This window comes from Rattus rattus, chromosome 16 (genome assembly GCF_011064425.1).
Source record: "Rattus rattus isolate New Zealand chromosome 16, Rrattus_CSIRO_v1, whole genome shotgun sequence".
In the NCBI taxonomy this organism is placed as follows: Eukaryota; Metazoa; Chordata; class Mammalia; order Rodentia; family Muridae; genus Rattus; species Rattus rattus.
Genome location: NC_046169.1, coordinates 29,462,072 through 29,476,172, shown reverse-complemented (window position 1 = coordinate 29,476,172; position 14,101 = coordinate 29,462,072). Strand labels below are relative to the sequence as shown.

The 14,101-nt window shown below is 41.4% G+C and overlaps 1 protein-coding gene across 1 annotated transcript in view; it reads right to left on the bottom strand.

The window, feature by feature from the left end:
• The window catches only part of Sbno1 (strawberry notch homolog 1), a 53,835-nt gene that overhangs the window by 24,257 nt on the left and 15,477 nt on the right, over nt 1–14,101 (bottom strand). Inside the window, exons 5-15 of the mRNA XM_032887269.1 lie at nt 12,747–12,847; nt 11,450–11,546; nt 9,744–9,904; nt 8,055–8,188; nt 7,834–7,924; nt 6,011–6,172; nt 5,251–5,386; nt 5,072–5,177; nt 4,840–4,993; nt 4,023–4,205; nt 2,285–2,382 (exon numbers count right to left, since the gene is read on the bottom strand). Coding sequence (XP_032743160.1) covers nt 2,285–2,382; nt 4,023–4,205; nt 4,840–4,993; nt 5,072–5,177; nt 5,251–5,386; nt 6,011–6,172; nt 7,834–7,924; nt 8,055–8,188; nt 9,744–9,904; nt 11,450–11,546; nt 12,747–12,847 — 1,423 coding nt within the window. The remainder of the gene's footprint in view (nt 1–2,284; nt 2,383–4,022; nt 4,206–4,839; nt 4,994–5,071; nt 5,178–5,250; nt 5,387–6,010; nt 6,173–7,833; nt 7,925–8,054; nt 8,189–9,743; nt 9,905–11,449; nt 11,547–12,746; nt 12,848–14,101) is intronic.

Below are 14,101 nucleotides of genomic sequence, written 5' to 3'. Positions count from 1 at the left end.
CAACCATCTCTTACAGTGCTTACAGTAATCAGTTAGAAAGAGACTGAGGAAATGTCAGTGAGGAAGAGCTTGCTCTGCAACAATAACAGAGTTCCGATCCCTAACAAACCAATTAAAAACAGCATGGCCGGGGCTGGGGATTTAGCTCAGTGGTAGAGCGCTTACCTAGGAAGCGCAAGGCCCTGGGTTCGGTCCCCAGCTCCGAAAAAAAGAACCAAAAAAACAAAAACAAAAAACAGCATGGCCACACGTGACAGTAACACAAGCATGAGGGTGGAGAAACTGACCCTGAGTGCTCGCTCACTAGCCAGCCAGTCTAGCTGAAACAGAAGGGTTTCAGTTTAGAGTCCCTTTCTCAAAAGAGCGAGAGAGCAATAGAAGACACTCAACATGCTGCTGTCTACACACAGGCGTGCTCACATCAACACACAAAAAGCTATTAAGAGGAAAGGGTTGTTTTTTTTGGGTTGTTTTTTTTTAAATTAATTTATTTTATGTATATAAGTACAGTGTAGCTGTCTTCAGACACACCAGAAGAGGGCATCAGACCCCATTACAGATGGTTTTGAGCCACCATGTGGGTGCTGAGAATTGAACTCAGGACCTCTGGAAGGGCAGTCAGTGCTCTTAACCACTGAGCCATCTCTCCAGCCCAAGAGTAAAAGGTTTAAAAAAGAGGGCATGGGTTGGGGATTTAGCTCAGTGGTAGAGCGCTTGCCTAGCAAGTGCAAGGCCCTGTTCGGTCCCCAGCTCCAAAAAAAAGAAAAAAAAAAAAAAAGGTAAAACAGATAAAAAAGAGGGCATAACAGTATTTGCCTGTAGTCACAACTATTGAAGGAGACTTAAGCAGGAGGTGTCTTAAGCCCAGAAATTCAGGACTGGCATAGGAAATATAACAAACTGGACAAGGAGATTACTGAAACTAATTTCAGTAATAGTACATTTACTTACCTCAATTACCAGTTTTTAATATATAATCAATAAGATGTCTTACAATTACAATACACCTTACATTTACATTTGAAGATGTTTTTGAAACAGTGTGCTTCAGACTAACAACATGAAGGCACTTATATACTGCTCAAGTAGCTTCACATGTGAATAGTAGAAGTTTCTCAATGATTCAAAACAGAAAGATATTTCACCAGCAGTTTTCAGTGACAGGAATTCTCAAAGCTCTTGGACAGGTCCCCCAAAGGGTTACAGGACAGCCTCAGTTATCATGCTGACTTATTATCGCTTAAGATTTTCTAAGACTTAAAAAAGTTTAAATTCATTTTATTGTATGGTTTTTGCCTACATGTATGTTTATTAACCACATGCATGCCTAGTGCCCTCAAAAGTCAGAAGACGCAGTCAGAGCCCTTGGAACTGGAGTTGTAGTTGGAAGCAACCATGTGGGTGGGAGGTCCACTGTAAGAGCAGACACTGAGCACTCAGAGCCATCTCCCGAGTCCCCTCAATTAACTGTATTGTTTCCTCAGGATTTGAAGACAGTGACTCACTGGCCTAGAATGGCCTTGGACTCTCAGAGACCTGCTGCCTCTGACTCCCCAGTGCTAGGAACAAAGGCAGGTAGGTGCTACTATGTCTGATCTCCAATTATCATCGTTAAAGGTTTCTAAAGTTGCAATTTCAATTTCCACTTTTCGTCTTTGAAAATTTTTATTTTAAAAAGAAATTATATGTATATCTGTATATGGATAGAAGGTATATGCTGTGCAGGTGCTCTCAGAGATAAAAAGAGGATACTGAGATACCCTGGGGCTAAGAGTTATACATAGGTGTTGGGAATTAAAGTCAGGTCCAATAGGAGAGCAATATGGGTTAAACACATCTTTCCATTCCCCAATATTGAATGTTTAGAGCAGATTTTATACATCAAACTAAGTGTCGCTCAAAAAAGCAAGGGTTGGGGTTGGGGATTTAGCTCAGTGGTAGAGCGCTTGCCTAGGAGGCACAAGGCCCTGGGTTCGGTCCCCAACTCCGGAGGGGGAAAAAAAAAAAAAAAAGCAAGGGTTATTTCAAACACATAACACTAAATCTGATATTAAGACATCTTTAAAATTCAAAAAACAAAATTCAGCTCCGTTAAGTCTAAACACTCCAGGTAACATCACCAAAATGCTCGGCATCTCAGGATCATGAGTTATCTATTATTCCCGGAAGATTTATTATAAAGAAGGAAAACACAGAACCCTGAAAACTCAGAGAAGGACAACTTTTAAAGGAAATGCTAAAGGTTCATCTAATTTAATATTCAAAAAGAAATTTAAAGACATACTTGGCCGTTGAAACAAAATCATTTAGTTCTCCTCCACCCTCTTCCAAGGCCTCTAAAGTTCTGGCTTCTCCTGTGGACTGCAGACCAATTACAACACACTGGAAAATACAAAATACACAACTATGAGTAATATACTATGGCTTTTCACCAAGGCACATGCTAAATAGCTAGTAAAAAAAGAACAAACTTTTTTTTTTTTAAATTCTAAAAAAAATGACCCAACACATTAGTTTGGGCTTCATTTATTCTATGTGAACTATGCCAAAAAGTGGAGAAACCCAGGCCTGGTGGCACTTACCTTTAATTCCAGCACTCAGAAAGCAGAGGCAGGCAGATCTCCTATTAGAGTTTCAGAACAGCCAGGGATATGTAAAGACCTCACCTGTCTCCCTCCAATTCCCAGAAAGTAAGTTAGAGAAAATACATTATAGAGCACATGACAAATGTCCCTTACCTCATAAAATCCATAATGCTCAGTGAGGTTGCGTGAGTGCGTGCGTGCGTGCGTGCGTTTCAGTCTCTATAGCACTGGCTGTCCTTAAATTCTCAATTTCCCTACCTGTGCCTCCCAAACTTTGGGATAAAAGGTGTTCGTCACTACCTGCAAGGTAACCTCTGTGTTTCAGGCAGGTTCATCATCAACCAAAGCCAGCACGAACACTCCTGAACAATCTACAGCACTTGTGTTTGTTATGTTATGCTGGAATTTCTAAACGGTCATCATGGAAGCCCAATTCAAACTGACACAGCCAAAGTTGGCTTGAGCTGGAGATCCTCTGGTTCTCGCTCACGTGCTGGAACTGTACACACGCTGCCTGGCTCATTTCCGTTTTCTTTGTTTGTTTGCATTTTGAGACAGGTTTTCTGTTTAACCTTGACTGTTCTGGAACACATTGTGTAGACCAGGGTGGCCACGAATTCAAGAGATCGGCCTGAGTGCCTCCCCAGTGCTGGGATTAAAGACGAGCAACACCACTGTCTGGTTTGGAGCTCACTTTTAAAGGGCATCTCAAACACTTTACTGCAAGGCAAGTCATGGTGGCAAATCTCTACAATGGCAGTGGTTGTGATGCTGAGGCAGGAAGACTGCCGCAAGGAGCCAGGTCTAGGTAACCCGCAAACACAGTCAGTCTGTTACAGAGCAGTATGTCTGTCTCAAAACCAAGCCAGTGACAAAATAAACTCACATGATCTTATTGCAACAGTGTCTCAGTAACAGCCATTTAAGACTGCTCCAGAGCTGGGCACAGTGGTACAGTGTCTCAGTAACGGCCATTTAAGACTGCCCCAGAGCTGGGCACAGTGGTGCACCCCTTTAGGTTTTCATCCCAACACTCCGATCTCTGGGAATCAAATCCAGCCTGGTCTACATTCTGAGTTCAGGATAGCCAGAGCTATGTAATGAGACCCTGTCTCAAAAACCCAGACCAAACAAAGGAAAGTATTCTAGCCAAAGGAGGTGTGGTGTACACTAATCCCACACCTTGTTTGAGGCCAGCCTAGTCTATAGAGTGAATTTTTTTTTTTTTTTTTTTCCGGAGCTGGGGACCGAACCCAGGGCCTTGCGCTTCCTAGGCAAGCGCTCTACCACTGAGCTAAATCCCCAACCCCTATAGAGTGAATTCTAACGGCTACACAGAACTGTGGCCCCTGCCTCCAAAGACTGTTCCAGAAAGACAACGTCAGTCTACAGAGACTGGCTAGTTGAGCAGACTACACCAGACATCCTCCAACTCACCTTCCCGTTCTTGATTTCTTCCCGGGCCAGCTGCACCACCCTCTTCACTTTGGACGCTATACACAGGTACTTAAAAAACCTCTGGTGAGCAGACCAGAACTGACCCCACATAGATTTCTTCATTCTCTGCTCAGCATCAATCAAATCTGCAGCTTGCTGAAATCGCTCTCTAGCGATAACCCACTGAAAAACAGACATTTCAAATATATCTTTGAATATCGTTACATAAAAGTGATCCCTTAAGTCTCCACATGTCTTTAGTTCCATCACTCAGGAGGCATGAGAATCTCTCTAAGTTCAGCCTGGTCTACACAGCATAGGGAATTCTAGACCAGCCACAAACAACACAGTGAGACCGCATCTTCACAAAACTAAAAATGACTCCTTCAATCAAAACAGTTTGCAGTCACATGGGAATGCCTGGACCATCTTTAAGATGCTCATACATAAATGTCTCAAAAAGCACACCACCTAAAGCCATCATTTTAGGATATGGTTATACTGAAATTTTGAGTTCAATTTGAACAGAATATGAATATGAATTAGGATAAAAATAAAAACACAGAAAATACGGTTAAATAAGCAACTATGATCATCTTAAAACATTCTTCTATGTTGAAAATGTTTCAATGGGTAATACTCATTAAGAACAATTATCAGGGGTTGGGGATTTATCTCAGTGGTAGAGCGCTTGCCTAGCAAGTACAAGGCCCTGGGTTCGGACCCCAGCTCCGAAAAAAAAAAAAAAGAAAAGAAAGAAAAAAAAAAAAAAAGAACAATTATCAGGCACATTAAACACATTGATGACACTTCTCACCAGTTTGACTGCTTTGTTATACATTTTAACGTAGCTTTGAGAAAGAAGAACTTCCTCAATTTTGAAGGTCACTCCAGTAAAGCTCAGCTGTCGTGCAATGTACATTCCTCTAAGCTTCATATCCATAGCAACAATTTCCATGGCACCAACACCTCTGAACAAAATTAAAACACACAGTAACTATCAATAAACAAAGCAGGACTTCCACACAAAACCGGCAAAGTCTTATTACCTGCGTTCCACAGCTTGGATAAAATCACTGAATTCTCTGAATGGAGTTCCCTCACCCCATATTCCAAGACGGTTCATATAGGCCATGTTGCGTGGTTCAGAAGCACCTAGTAAACATCCAGAAATATTATAGCTGCAAAGGTAACATGCAAATTTCTTTCTGGTTAAATGTATACTCACCGGTGGCACTGGCATACACGACTCTGGCTTTTGGCAATTTGTTTTGAAGTTCTAAAACAGCCAAGCCTGTCTTGGTTGGCTTTGAAGAACCAACAGGACATAAGTTTTTTGCTTTGTGACATTCATCAAACACTATCTGTAAGGAGGAGCTGAGGAATATAGCACAGGGCAGAAGGTATCTATTCAGGGGTGTGGTTTATTAGAACAGGAGTCTACAGGGGTCTTAAGATTCCATACATAAATGAAGACCTCTCTACCTGTCTCTAATCCTTCCCCTTATACTGAAAATTCTGAGGCATTCACTCAATGTGGTATTCACTTCAGCTGCGAACTTCTTTCTTAACAGAATGTAGGAAAAGATCCACTGAGGCAAGAACTATGCTCTACAGGGGGAATTTCAGGGAACCATAAACACTTGGTAACTAAGTTAAAACAGCGCTTCTGATCCTGCGTTCTCTGGACAGCAGAAGCTATACTGTAAGCAAGTGAGGTGGGAAGCACTAAGTGAAGGCTGCTTCCTTGCTCGCCTCAAGCGTTCACCCCATCATGAGAACAAGCATCAGGAATGTTCAGTGGAGAACAGGGGAAGTAGTAACCCCCCAACACCTGACAATGACTTCCAGTTTCCTGGGACTAAAATCCTGGGATGCTTACTATTAAACTGATCACCCACAGAAAACTCACTGTCATTTTTTCTAAAGGTCTATCTACATATAGCTTTTCATGCCATTGAACCTCAACAGTTTCTACTGAAGGATACCACTCCATCGAAGTCGTCACCACACCAGTGTAGAAGCTGTTTTAACCTGGTCTTATATTTACCACCAGACTGGCTTTCACCAATAAGGGAAGAATAGGTAGCAAAAATAACACCCTTTTTCACGCTCCCATTGTGTTTAGAAGAAATCTTTCCATATTTAAACTAAAAAAAAAAAAGAAAAGACAGAATTTAATTAGTACACCTCCATCCATTGAAGTAGTTATCTACTCAAAAATACGATAATCAACATAATCAACAGACTCTGAGAAACCAACACATATATGACAACTCATGACACTTACTCTACAAAGATGCACACTTATCACCAAAGTACCACCAAACACACACATACACACACACACACACCCCTATCAGATCAGATTCCCCACAGACGTTACAGCTGGCTGCATGGGTACCTCCTGTGCACTCGTTATGCTACAGGCAAACCTTGGACTGGGTTGAATAACAGAGGAACATGAGGAGGTTTAGCAAATAGGCTGGGGGGAGGGTGTGACTCAGTGGGTGAGCACAGCACCTCCAAACAGAGAACTCTGAGTAATGTGCCCATTGGTTACACTGCTCAGAAATAATCATACCTAGATGTGAGATGCACGTTCTAGGTTTAAACTGAAGCTATTCAAAACATAGCATACTGACTGCATATCTAGTCAACTAAATACAAGCTAACCAGAAAAGGCACATAGTACATATTACAATTTATGCCAAAGGCCAGACTTGGTGGCACATGCCTCTAAACCAAGCACTCAGGAGTCAGTGGTAGGTAGATCTCTATGGGTTTGAGGCTAGTGTGGTCTACATATTAAGACAGTCATCAAGTTCCAGGACAGCCAGGGCTACATTGTGAGACCCTGTCTCAAAAAATATAAGGAACAAGATTTATGTCAGGCATCTTCAATCTTAGCACTAGGGAGACACCAAGGCAGGAAGATAGTTGTGTGTAAAGGTCGCACATGGGCTAATATATGTAGTAAGACTACCTTAAAAAACAATAGAGGGGGTTGGGGATTTAGCTCAGTGTAGAGTGCTTGCCTAGCAAGTGCCAAGGCCCTGGGTCGGTCCCTAGCTCCGAAAAAAAGAAAAGAAAAGAAAAAAAAAACAAAAAACAAAAAACAAAAAAAACCAATAGAACGTGCTAGGTAAGCATTAAAATTCTTTCCTTTTTAAGATTTATTTATTTATTTTACCTATATATGAGTACACTGTATGCTGTCTTCAGACACACCAGAAGAGGGCATGAGATACCATTACAGATGTGTAAGCCACCATGTGGTTGCTGGGAATTGAACTCAGGACCTCTGGAAGAGCAGTCAGTGCTCTTAACCACTGAGCCATCACTCCAGCATAAGCATTAAAACTCTAATCAAGTTAAAATGTATTTTAAATATAGACACCTATTTTTGCTTCCACATTAACAAAAGCAGAGTCATAAAACTCCACTGTTAGACAAATACCAACAGTTTATAAATTAGAATAATTCTCTTTAGGTTACACAAGTGTGTTATGGTGATGGGCACACTACTTTTCTACATTGTATATATACCGATAGAGAAAGCACTCTTGAAACTAAGACAATGTAACACCAGAGACCAAAATGACAATGGCATTATACCACGGATCATGTCCACATTGTCACTAACTCTGCCACTAAAACATCCATGGTTTGGCATGCGTTATGTGAAATAGCTCACTTAATCCTTGTAACAAACCCACCCCCCCAACTCTCCCCGAAAGTTACTCCCACTCATATTCATAAGTCAGTAATGCATTCAATGATAGCTCCCTGAACAGGGAAGCTTCCATACCTTATTTAATGAATGGACCAAAATGTTTTTTGCTCCAATATCCCTTAAATCTCTTTCAGCATCATATTTTAAGTCATTTGATACACTAAACCTGTCCAAAAAAAAAAAGGTAAATCAAATTAAACTTTTGGACAGAAGGAAAAAAGTCAGATCCTGACACTACAAAAAATAAATTCATTTAAATTACTCCTGATATGGTAATCAGTCAGCCTTGGACTTACCACAATGCTCTTTTTCTACTCAACAAATAGTTTTCATATATGATCCCTGCTATCGTCCGGCCTTTGCCCACACCAGCACCATCACCTATTAAGAAGCCAGCACGGTCTCCATTAGGAAGGAATGTTTCATGTTGCTAAAAGGGGAGATAAATTGGGAAAATGTAGGTCACTTTCTCATCAAAGCAACTAGTGATAAGCTGGCCCTGCTTTAATAAATAAGCTCCCACCCAAAGAAAACCACCACAAATGAGTGTCACACCATTACTCCTTCATGCAATTTGATATGAGCGACCCCTCCCATGAACATTCTCTCTATAGGAACTGGACTTCTTCCTCCTCCCCTGCCACGCAAAGACAACAAACGGTTGAGGTGGCCCCACTCCTCTGAGCATCTGCCTGACAGTACCAACCTTCACATGACACTTAAATCCTGGGGACAGGTTCCAGTCACAACATTGCTAATCTTACAGAAATGAAGTTGAAACAAAATCTCTCCAAGCAGACCTGGAGTGAGCACCATTCACGTAGCACATTACCAACAGTATCTGAGCGGCACAGGACTGCCGGTTTAGTAATAATTATCCAACAGTGTGGGCACACAAGTCTTTAGGCAAGGAAATGAAGAGCAAACATACACCTCAGATTCTAAGACGCACAAGTCATAGATCTTAAATAAAAGACACACGCGGGGTTGGGGATTTAGCTCAGTGGTAGACGCTTGCCTAGGAAGTGCAAGGCCCTGGGTTCGGTCCCCAGCTCTGAAAAAAAAAAAGAACCCCCCCCTAAAAAAAGAACCCCCCCAAAAAAAGACACACGCAGGCTCCACACTAAGGATGGGCCCATGTGAAATCAGAGGTCATGATTTGTTTCTTCTACTAGGAGGCACTCTTCAGATACCTGCTGTATCTTCTCTTTCCCTAATACCTAACTTTTTACTTTTATTTTTTCCTAGACAGGGTTTCTTTGTAGCCCTGGCTAACCTGGAACTCACTCTGTACACCAGGCTGGCCCAGAACTCTTGATTTGCCTGCCTCTGCTAGGATTAAAGGCATGTGCCACCACTGCCCAGCTAACAGAGAACTTTTGAAAAATTCTGTTTCCAAGTGTTTCTGGCAAGAAAAATTTACCTTTTTTAAAACTGTATTTTACAAGCGCTTGCCTAGCAAACGCAATGCCCTGGGTTCAGTCCCCAGCTCCGAAAAAAAAAAACAAAACAAACAAACAAACAAACAAAACCAAAAACCAACAACTGTATTTTGCAGGGGTTGGAAAGCAGGTTCAGTGGCTAAGACCTGCTGTACTTCCAGAGTGTCTGAAGTTTGATTCCTAGCAGAGATCAAGTCAATGACAATGACTGTAACTCTACTGGGGTGTAAGGGATCAAACGTCCTCTATTGGCCTCTGCCATTACCTACCTGATACACCTGAGATACATTCGTGAGACACAAACATATAAATAAGGAAAATGAGCCAGGTGTTGTAGTACACACATTTAATCCCAGTACTGGGAGGAAGAGGCAGGTGAATCCCTGTGAGTCTGAGGCCAACCTGGTCTATACAGAGTTCCAGAATAGCCAAGGCTACACAGAGATTTTGTCTTTATGAATGATGAATGAACAAACGAATAAAAGAAATGAAAAAAATGTAAACTTTATATACCAACATAGACCATCAAACTTAACTAATTACCTGGGCCGCATAGGTGACTGCTTCAAGCTGCAATGCAGAGAGCCAGCCATTATCGATGGTCTCCTCAGAGATGGACGTTTTGTACCAAACATCAGGAGGAGTGACGCTGGACAGTGAGCTTGTCTCCACCACCGCATCAGGGTGACGCAGGCCAATTTTTACTAGACAAAGATTTTAAAATGTTTCATTTAAGTCATTCTAATAACATTTCCAGTCGTATTACAAGATAGTATATCTGTCTTATGACAGAGAAAACACTAACTACTCACTTTGAGCTTCTATAAAAAGTTACTAATTGCAATGTACCTCTCAAATTTGACAAGAGTTCCCTAACTACACAGTTTAGAGATGGATGATGAAAAGACTTAGTTTAAAAGCAGACCTCCTCAGGAGGCCCAGACAGGCCCCACACAACCAAATGTAGCTAGATATGGTACCGCACACCACCAGTCTCCATCTACCATGAGAGATGAGGTGGTTGAGACCATGAGCTGAAGGACAAAGGGAATACAAGGAAACCTGATATCAAAAGGTTAAAAGAAATATATAAACAATTTTCCCTCTTATTATTCTTAATATAGCAAAAAGGTTTAAATTTCTATGCAAAAACTAAAAGTTAACTTTCAACCTCATATAATGACCACCAAAAAGTTATTCACATTACATAAAAGACAGGAAAATAGCATTAATAAAAATCAATGAAGTCAAGCCTAGTGGCTCTTTATGGCAAACATCCCAGTCTAGAACTGACTCAGGATCAAAGCAAGCACAAGCTTAAAGCAAAGACTATCTCAGTAAACCAACACAAAAGGGTATGGACCCCAGGCAAGGCAGTCACACCGATAAGCTCAGCACACCAAGCACTCAGACAGTAGCTCTCTAGGAGTTGGAGATCAGCCTTACTGAGAATTCCAAGCACAAAAAGAACTTGTCTCAAGGACAAACATCAAAACTCTCAAGGGCTGGAGAGATGGCTCAGTGGTTAAGAGCACCCTACTGCTCTTCCAGAGGTCATGAGTTCAATTCCCAGCAACCACATGGTGGCTCACAACCATCTGTAAAAAGATCTGATGCCCTCTTCTGGTGTATCTGAAGACAGCTACAGTGTACTTACATATAATAAATGAATAAGTCTTTTAAAAAAAAAAAAAAAAAAAAAAACTCTCAAGAATCAAAAGGTTTCAGTGTGCCTATGATTTGGACAAGGTGCGAAAACTAGTGTAAACTCACAATGCATATTTGTATCTCCATAATTCATCTTAATTTTATGATCAATACTTACATAAGCGAAACTAGCTAGCAGCAAAATAAACAAACCCAAGGACTTACTGTCATGGCTTTTAAAGACTTTAACCTCAAACAAGGTTCTGAGTTTGTCTAGAAGAGGGAACACAGAGTAAAATTTCCCAAAGGTAAATTCCATTGAAACCAGAACCAGGTATTGTGGGACGATTGCAATCCCACCCAGCAACTGTAGGGTCAAGGCAAGAGGAATGCCCATTTGAGGCAAGTCTGGACTTCACAGGACCTTATCCATTAGAAAAAGATAGGGGGAGGGGGAGTAGAGATGAGGAAAGAACTATTCATAGCTCACATCTGTCAAATCCTGAGGCACCTGACTTTGTCAGGCACTAACTATCACGGTTTAAGACAATTAAGTTCAAGAGGAACTTAAGTCTGTCATTTTGACAAATCCAAAGACATACATTTTATTGGCATATACTCTGCATAGGTTTCTGCATGACCCATTTCTTCCTCATCTTCTTCTTCTGGTTCATCTTCCTCTCTCACAACAGGAACCTTCTGTAACACAGAAGTACAATCCATCATAAGTACAGAAACAAAGGCCCAGTCTGTGGGACCTCTCCTGCCTGTCCAAAGGTAGACAGCAATGACAAATTACACACAAATGAGCCACCCACAGGGTTCTACTCCCTCAAGCCAACATCTGGAATGACTTTGCTCCTCAATGCTCACAATTTCTCTCTAACCCCAGTCTCTCTCTTCAATACAGAACTTGAAAAAATAAGGTGTGGGGACGAATGGTGGGACACAGGAAAGGACAAGCTATCAAACCAAGATTTTACAGAATGTGCAAATATAAATAAGGATGACCATTTTGACATTTTTTTTCTCTTTGTAAATACTCCTCAAACCATGCTATCCACACTAACCCACGATTAGGCCCTTCCTTCCTCTAGCATGTATTTATAACCACAGTCCTTTATACAACGTGATCTCCCACTGCCATTTCTACTGTATGCCTTGGCTCACTGACCTGAGAGCAGACCCAACAGCACCTTAGTGCCTCTCAGTGCTTGTGTAATCACGGTGTCCCTTACTCATGTGCCAGAGCCATTCTTATACCTTTTCTTCCCTCAGGTTTAAAGCAGTGTGCCACCACACTCTCTCTACATTATACCTTTTGATGTTTCTCATACAATTCCTTAAATATGTATGGTACTAAATATTATGTTTGCTGAAAAGGAACTCGTGAAGCAAAGTCACTTAGAGACACAGTGTCACACAGAAATATTATCTAACGAATGCATAGTGCCACCTGACCTGGGCACACAGCACTGCCAGTTAAAGAAAAACTTACTGTAACAATTTATTCAGATTACTGCATGATTTGACAGCTCTTAACCCGTCACTTGTTTGAATTCTACCAAGTTATCAAAAGTATGGTAAACACTATTCTGTCATTACTGCTCATCAGGGAGCTGAATTAAAAAGCTCAGTACTGCAGAAACACCACCACCTGTGACAGATGTCAGTTCAGCCCTACTAAGTTTTTGTAATTAACCAACCAACTTGTAGTAAAAAAAACTTCCTGAAACCCTCACCCCCACGCCCTCTCTCCCCAGAAGACAGGGTTTCTCCCTGGCTGTCCTGGAACTCAGTATGCAGACCAGGCTGGCGCTGAACTCTGTTGGATTTTTCTAAATTTTAACCAAGTAACTTCCACATTACACAAAACTAGTAACGCCGTTTATAACTCACCATAGTGGGGGAAAAGCTTCTCATCTTCATGTCATTTATCCATACCCTTGCTACTTCTTTATTAGAAGACTCTTTTTTAACTGCGCCATTGCTGACATCAGCTGCAGGAAGAAAAGCAGACTACACTTTACACATCTCATTTCTTTTCCTCTAGTTTACAAATTCAGTTTAAAAAACAAGAGTATCAAAATATTGTACCACTAAATTAAGCATAACCACGAAAGCACTCAAATTACTGTAGGTTAGTTTGAAGATTGACTTAGGATTTTATATATATTTATACGTATATGTGCCTAAGTATATGTATCATGTACCATATGTGTGCAGTGCCTGCAGAGGCTAAATATGGACGTAAGATCCTCTTGGAAGTGGAGTCACAGTGACTGTGACCTGCCTGATGTGGGTGTGGAGAAGCAGGCCCAGGTGCACTTACTGAACCTCACTGAACCTCAAAGCTATACCGTTTATAGAACACTTAGGCAGACAGTAACTGAGGGGAATATGGGCCTGTGTGGATGGAAAATGCCTTTAATCCTAGCACTCAGGAAGCCATGGCAGGCAGATTTGTGAGACTGAGGCCATCCTGGTTCCATAGAAATTTCCAAGCCAACCTGGGCTATATAGTGAAATCCCGTCTCAAAAAAGAAAGGGAAAAAATGTACATGAGAAATTTTATAATTATGAAAAAATTCATTAAGCATACGTTAGTCAGAACTACTTAATAATTTAGTACAAATACCAAAAACCAGCATTACTTTTGAGATACTTCTCTGCTTCACTTCAAACAAAATACAGGGGACTCCCTTAAACACAGACATTACAGCTGGAACAATACGAAGATGACTAGCATGCTCCCTTGGCAAGAGGAACACATATTCATGCAATGTTCCTTTTGTTGTTTCTGTTTGTTTACAAATTTCAGATCAACACCACCACAGTAAGCTAGGGAGATGGCTTATGGCTTACTCAGCAATGTGCTCACTGCCCAAACACAGGGGCCCGAGTCTGCACGCTAAGAACGCGTACGAAGAGCTTGCTGTTGTAGCACACACCCATACTCTCAGCACAGGGAAGACAACAGGATGCTTGTGGTTTACGAACAAAAACAAGCAGCCATGTTTGTGAGCTACAGGCTCAGTGAGAAACCCTGTCTCAAAGTAAGGTACTGACCAGAGAGCAAGGGCAACTTCACAGTCTTCTGTCACTTCAGTTCCAAGGAATCTGCTACTGCTTCTAACTTCCATGGATAATGCACACACATGGTGCAGATACATCCCACACCTAACATTTTTTTGAAATTAAAAACAACAGTAAGGGTCTGGAGAGATGGCTCAATGGTTAAGAGCACTGACTGC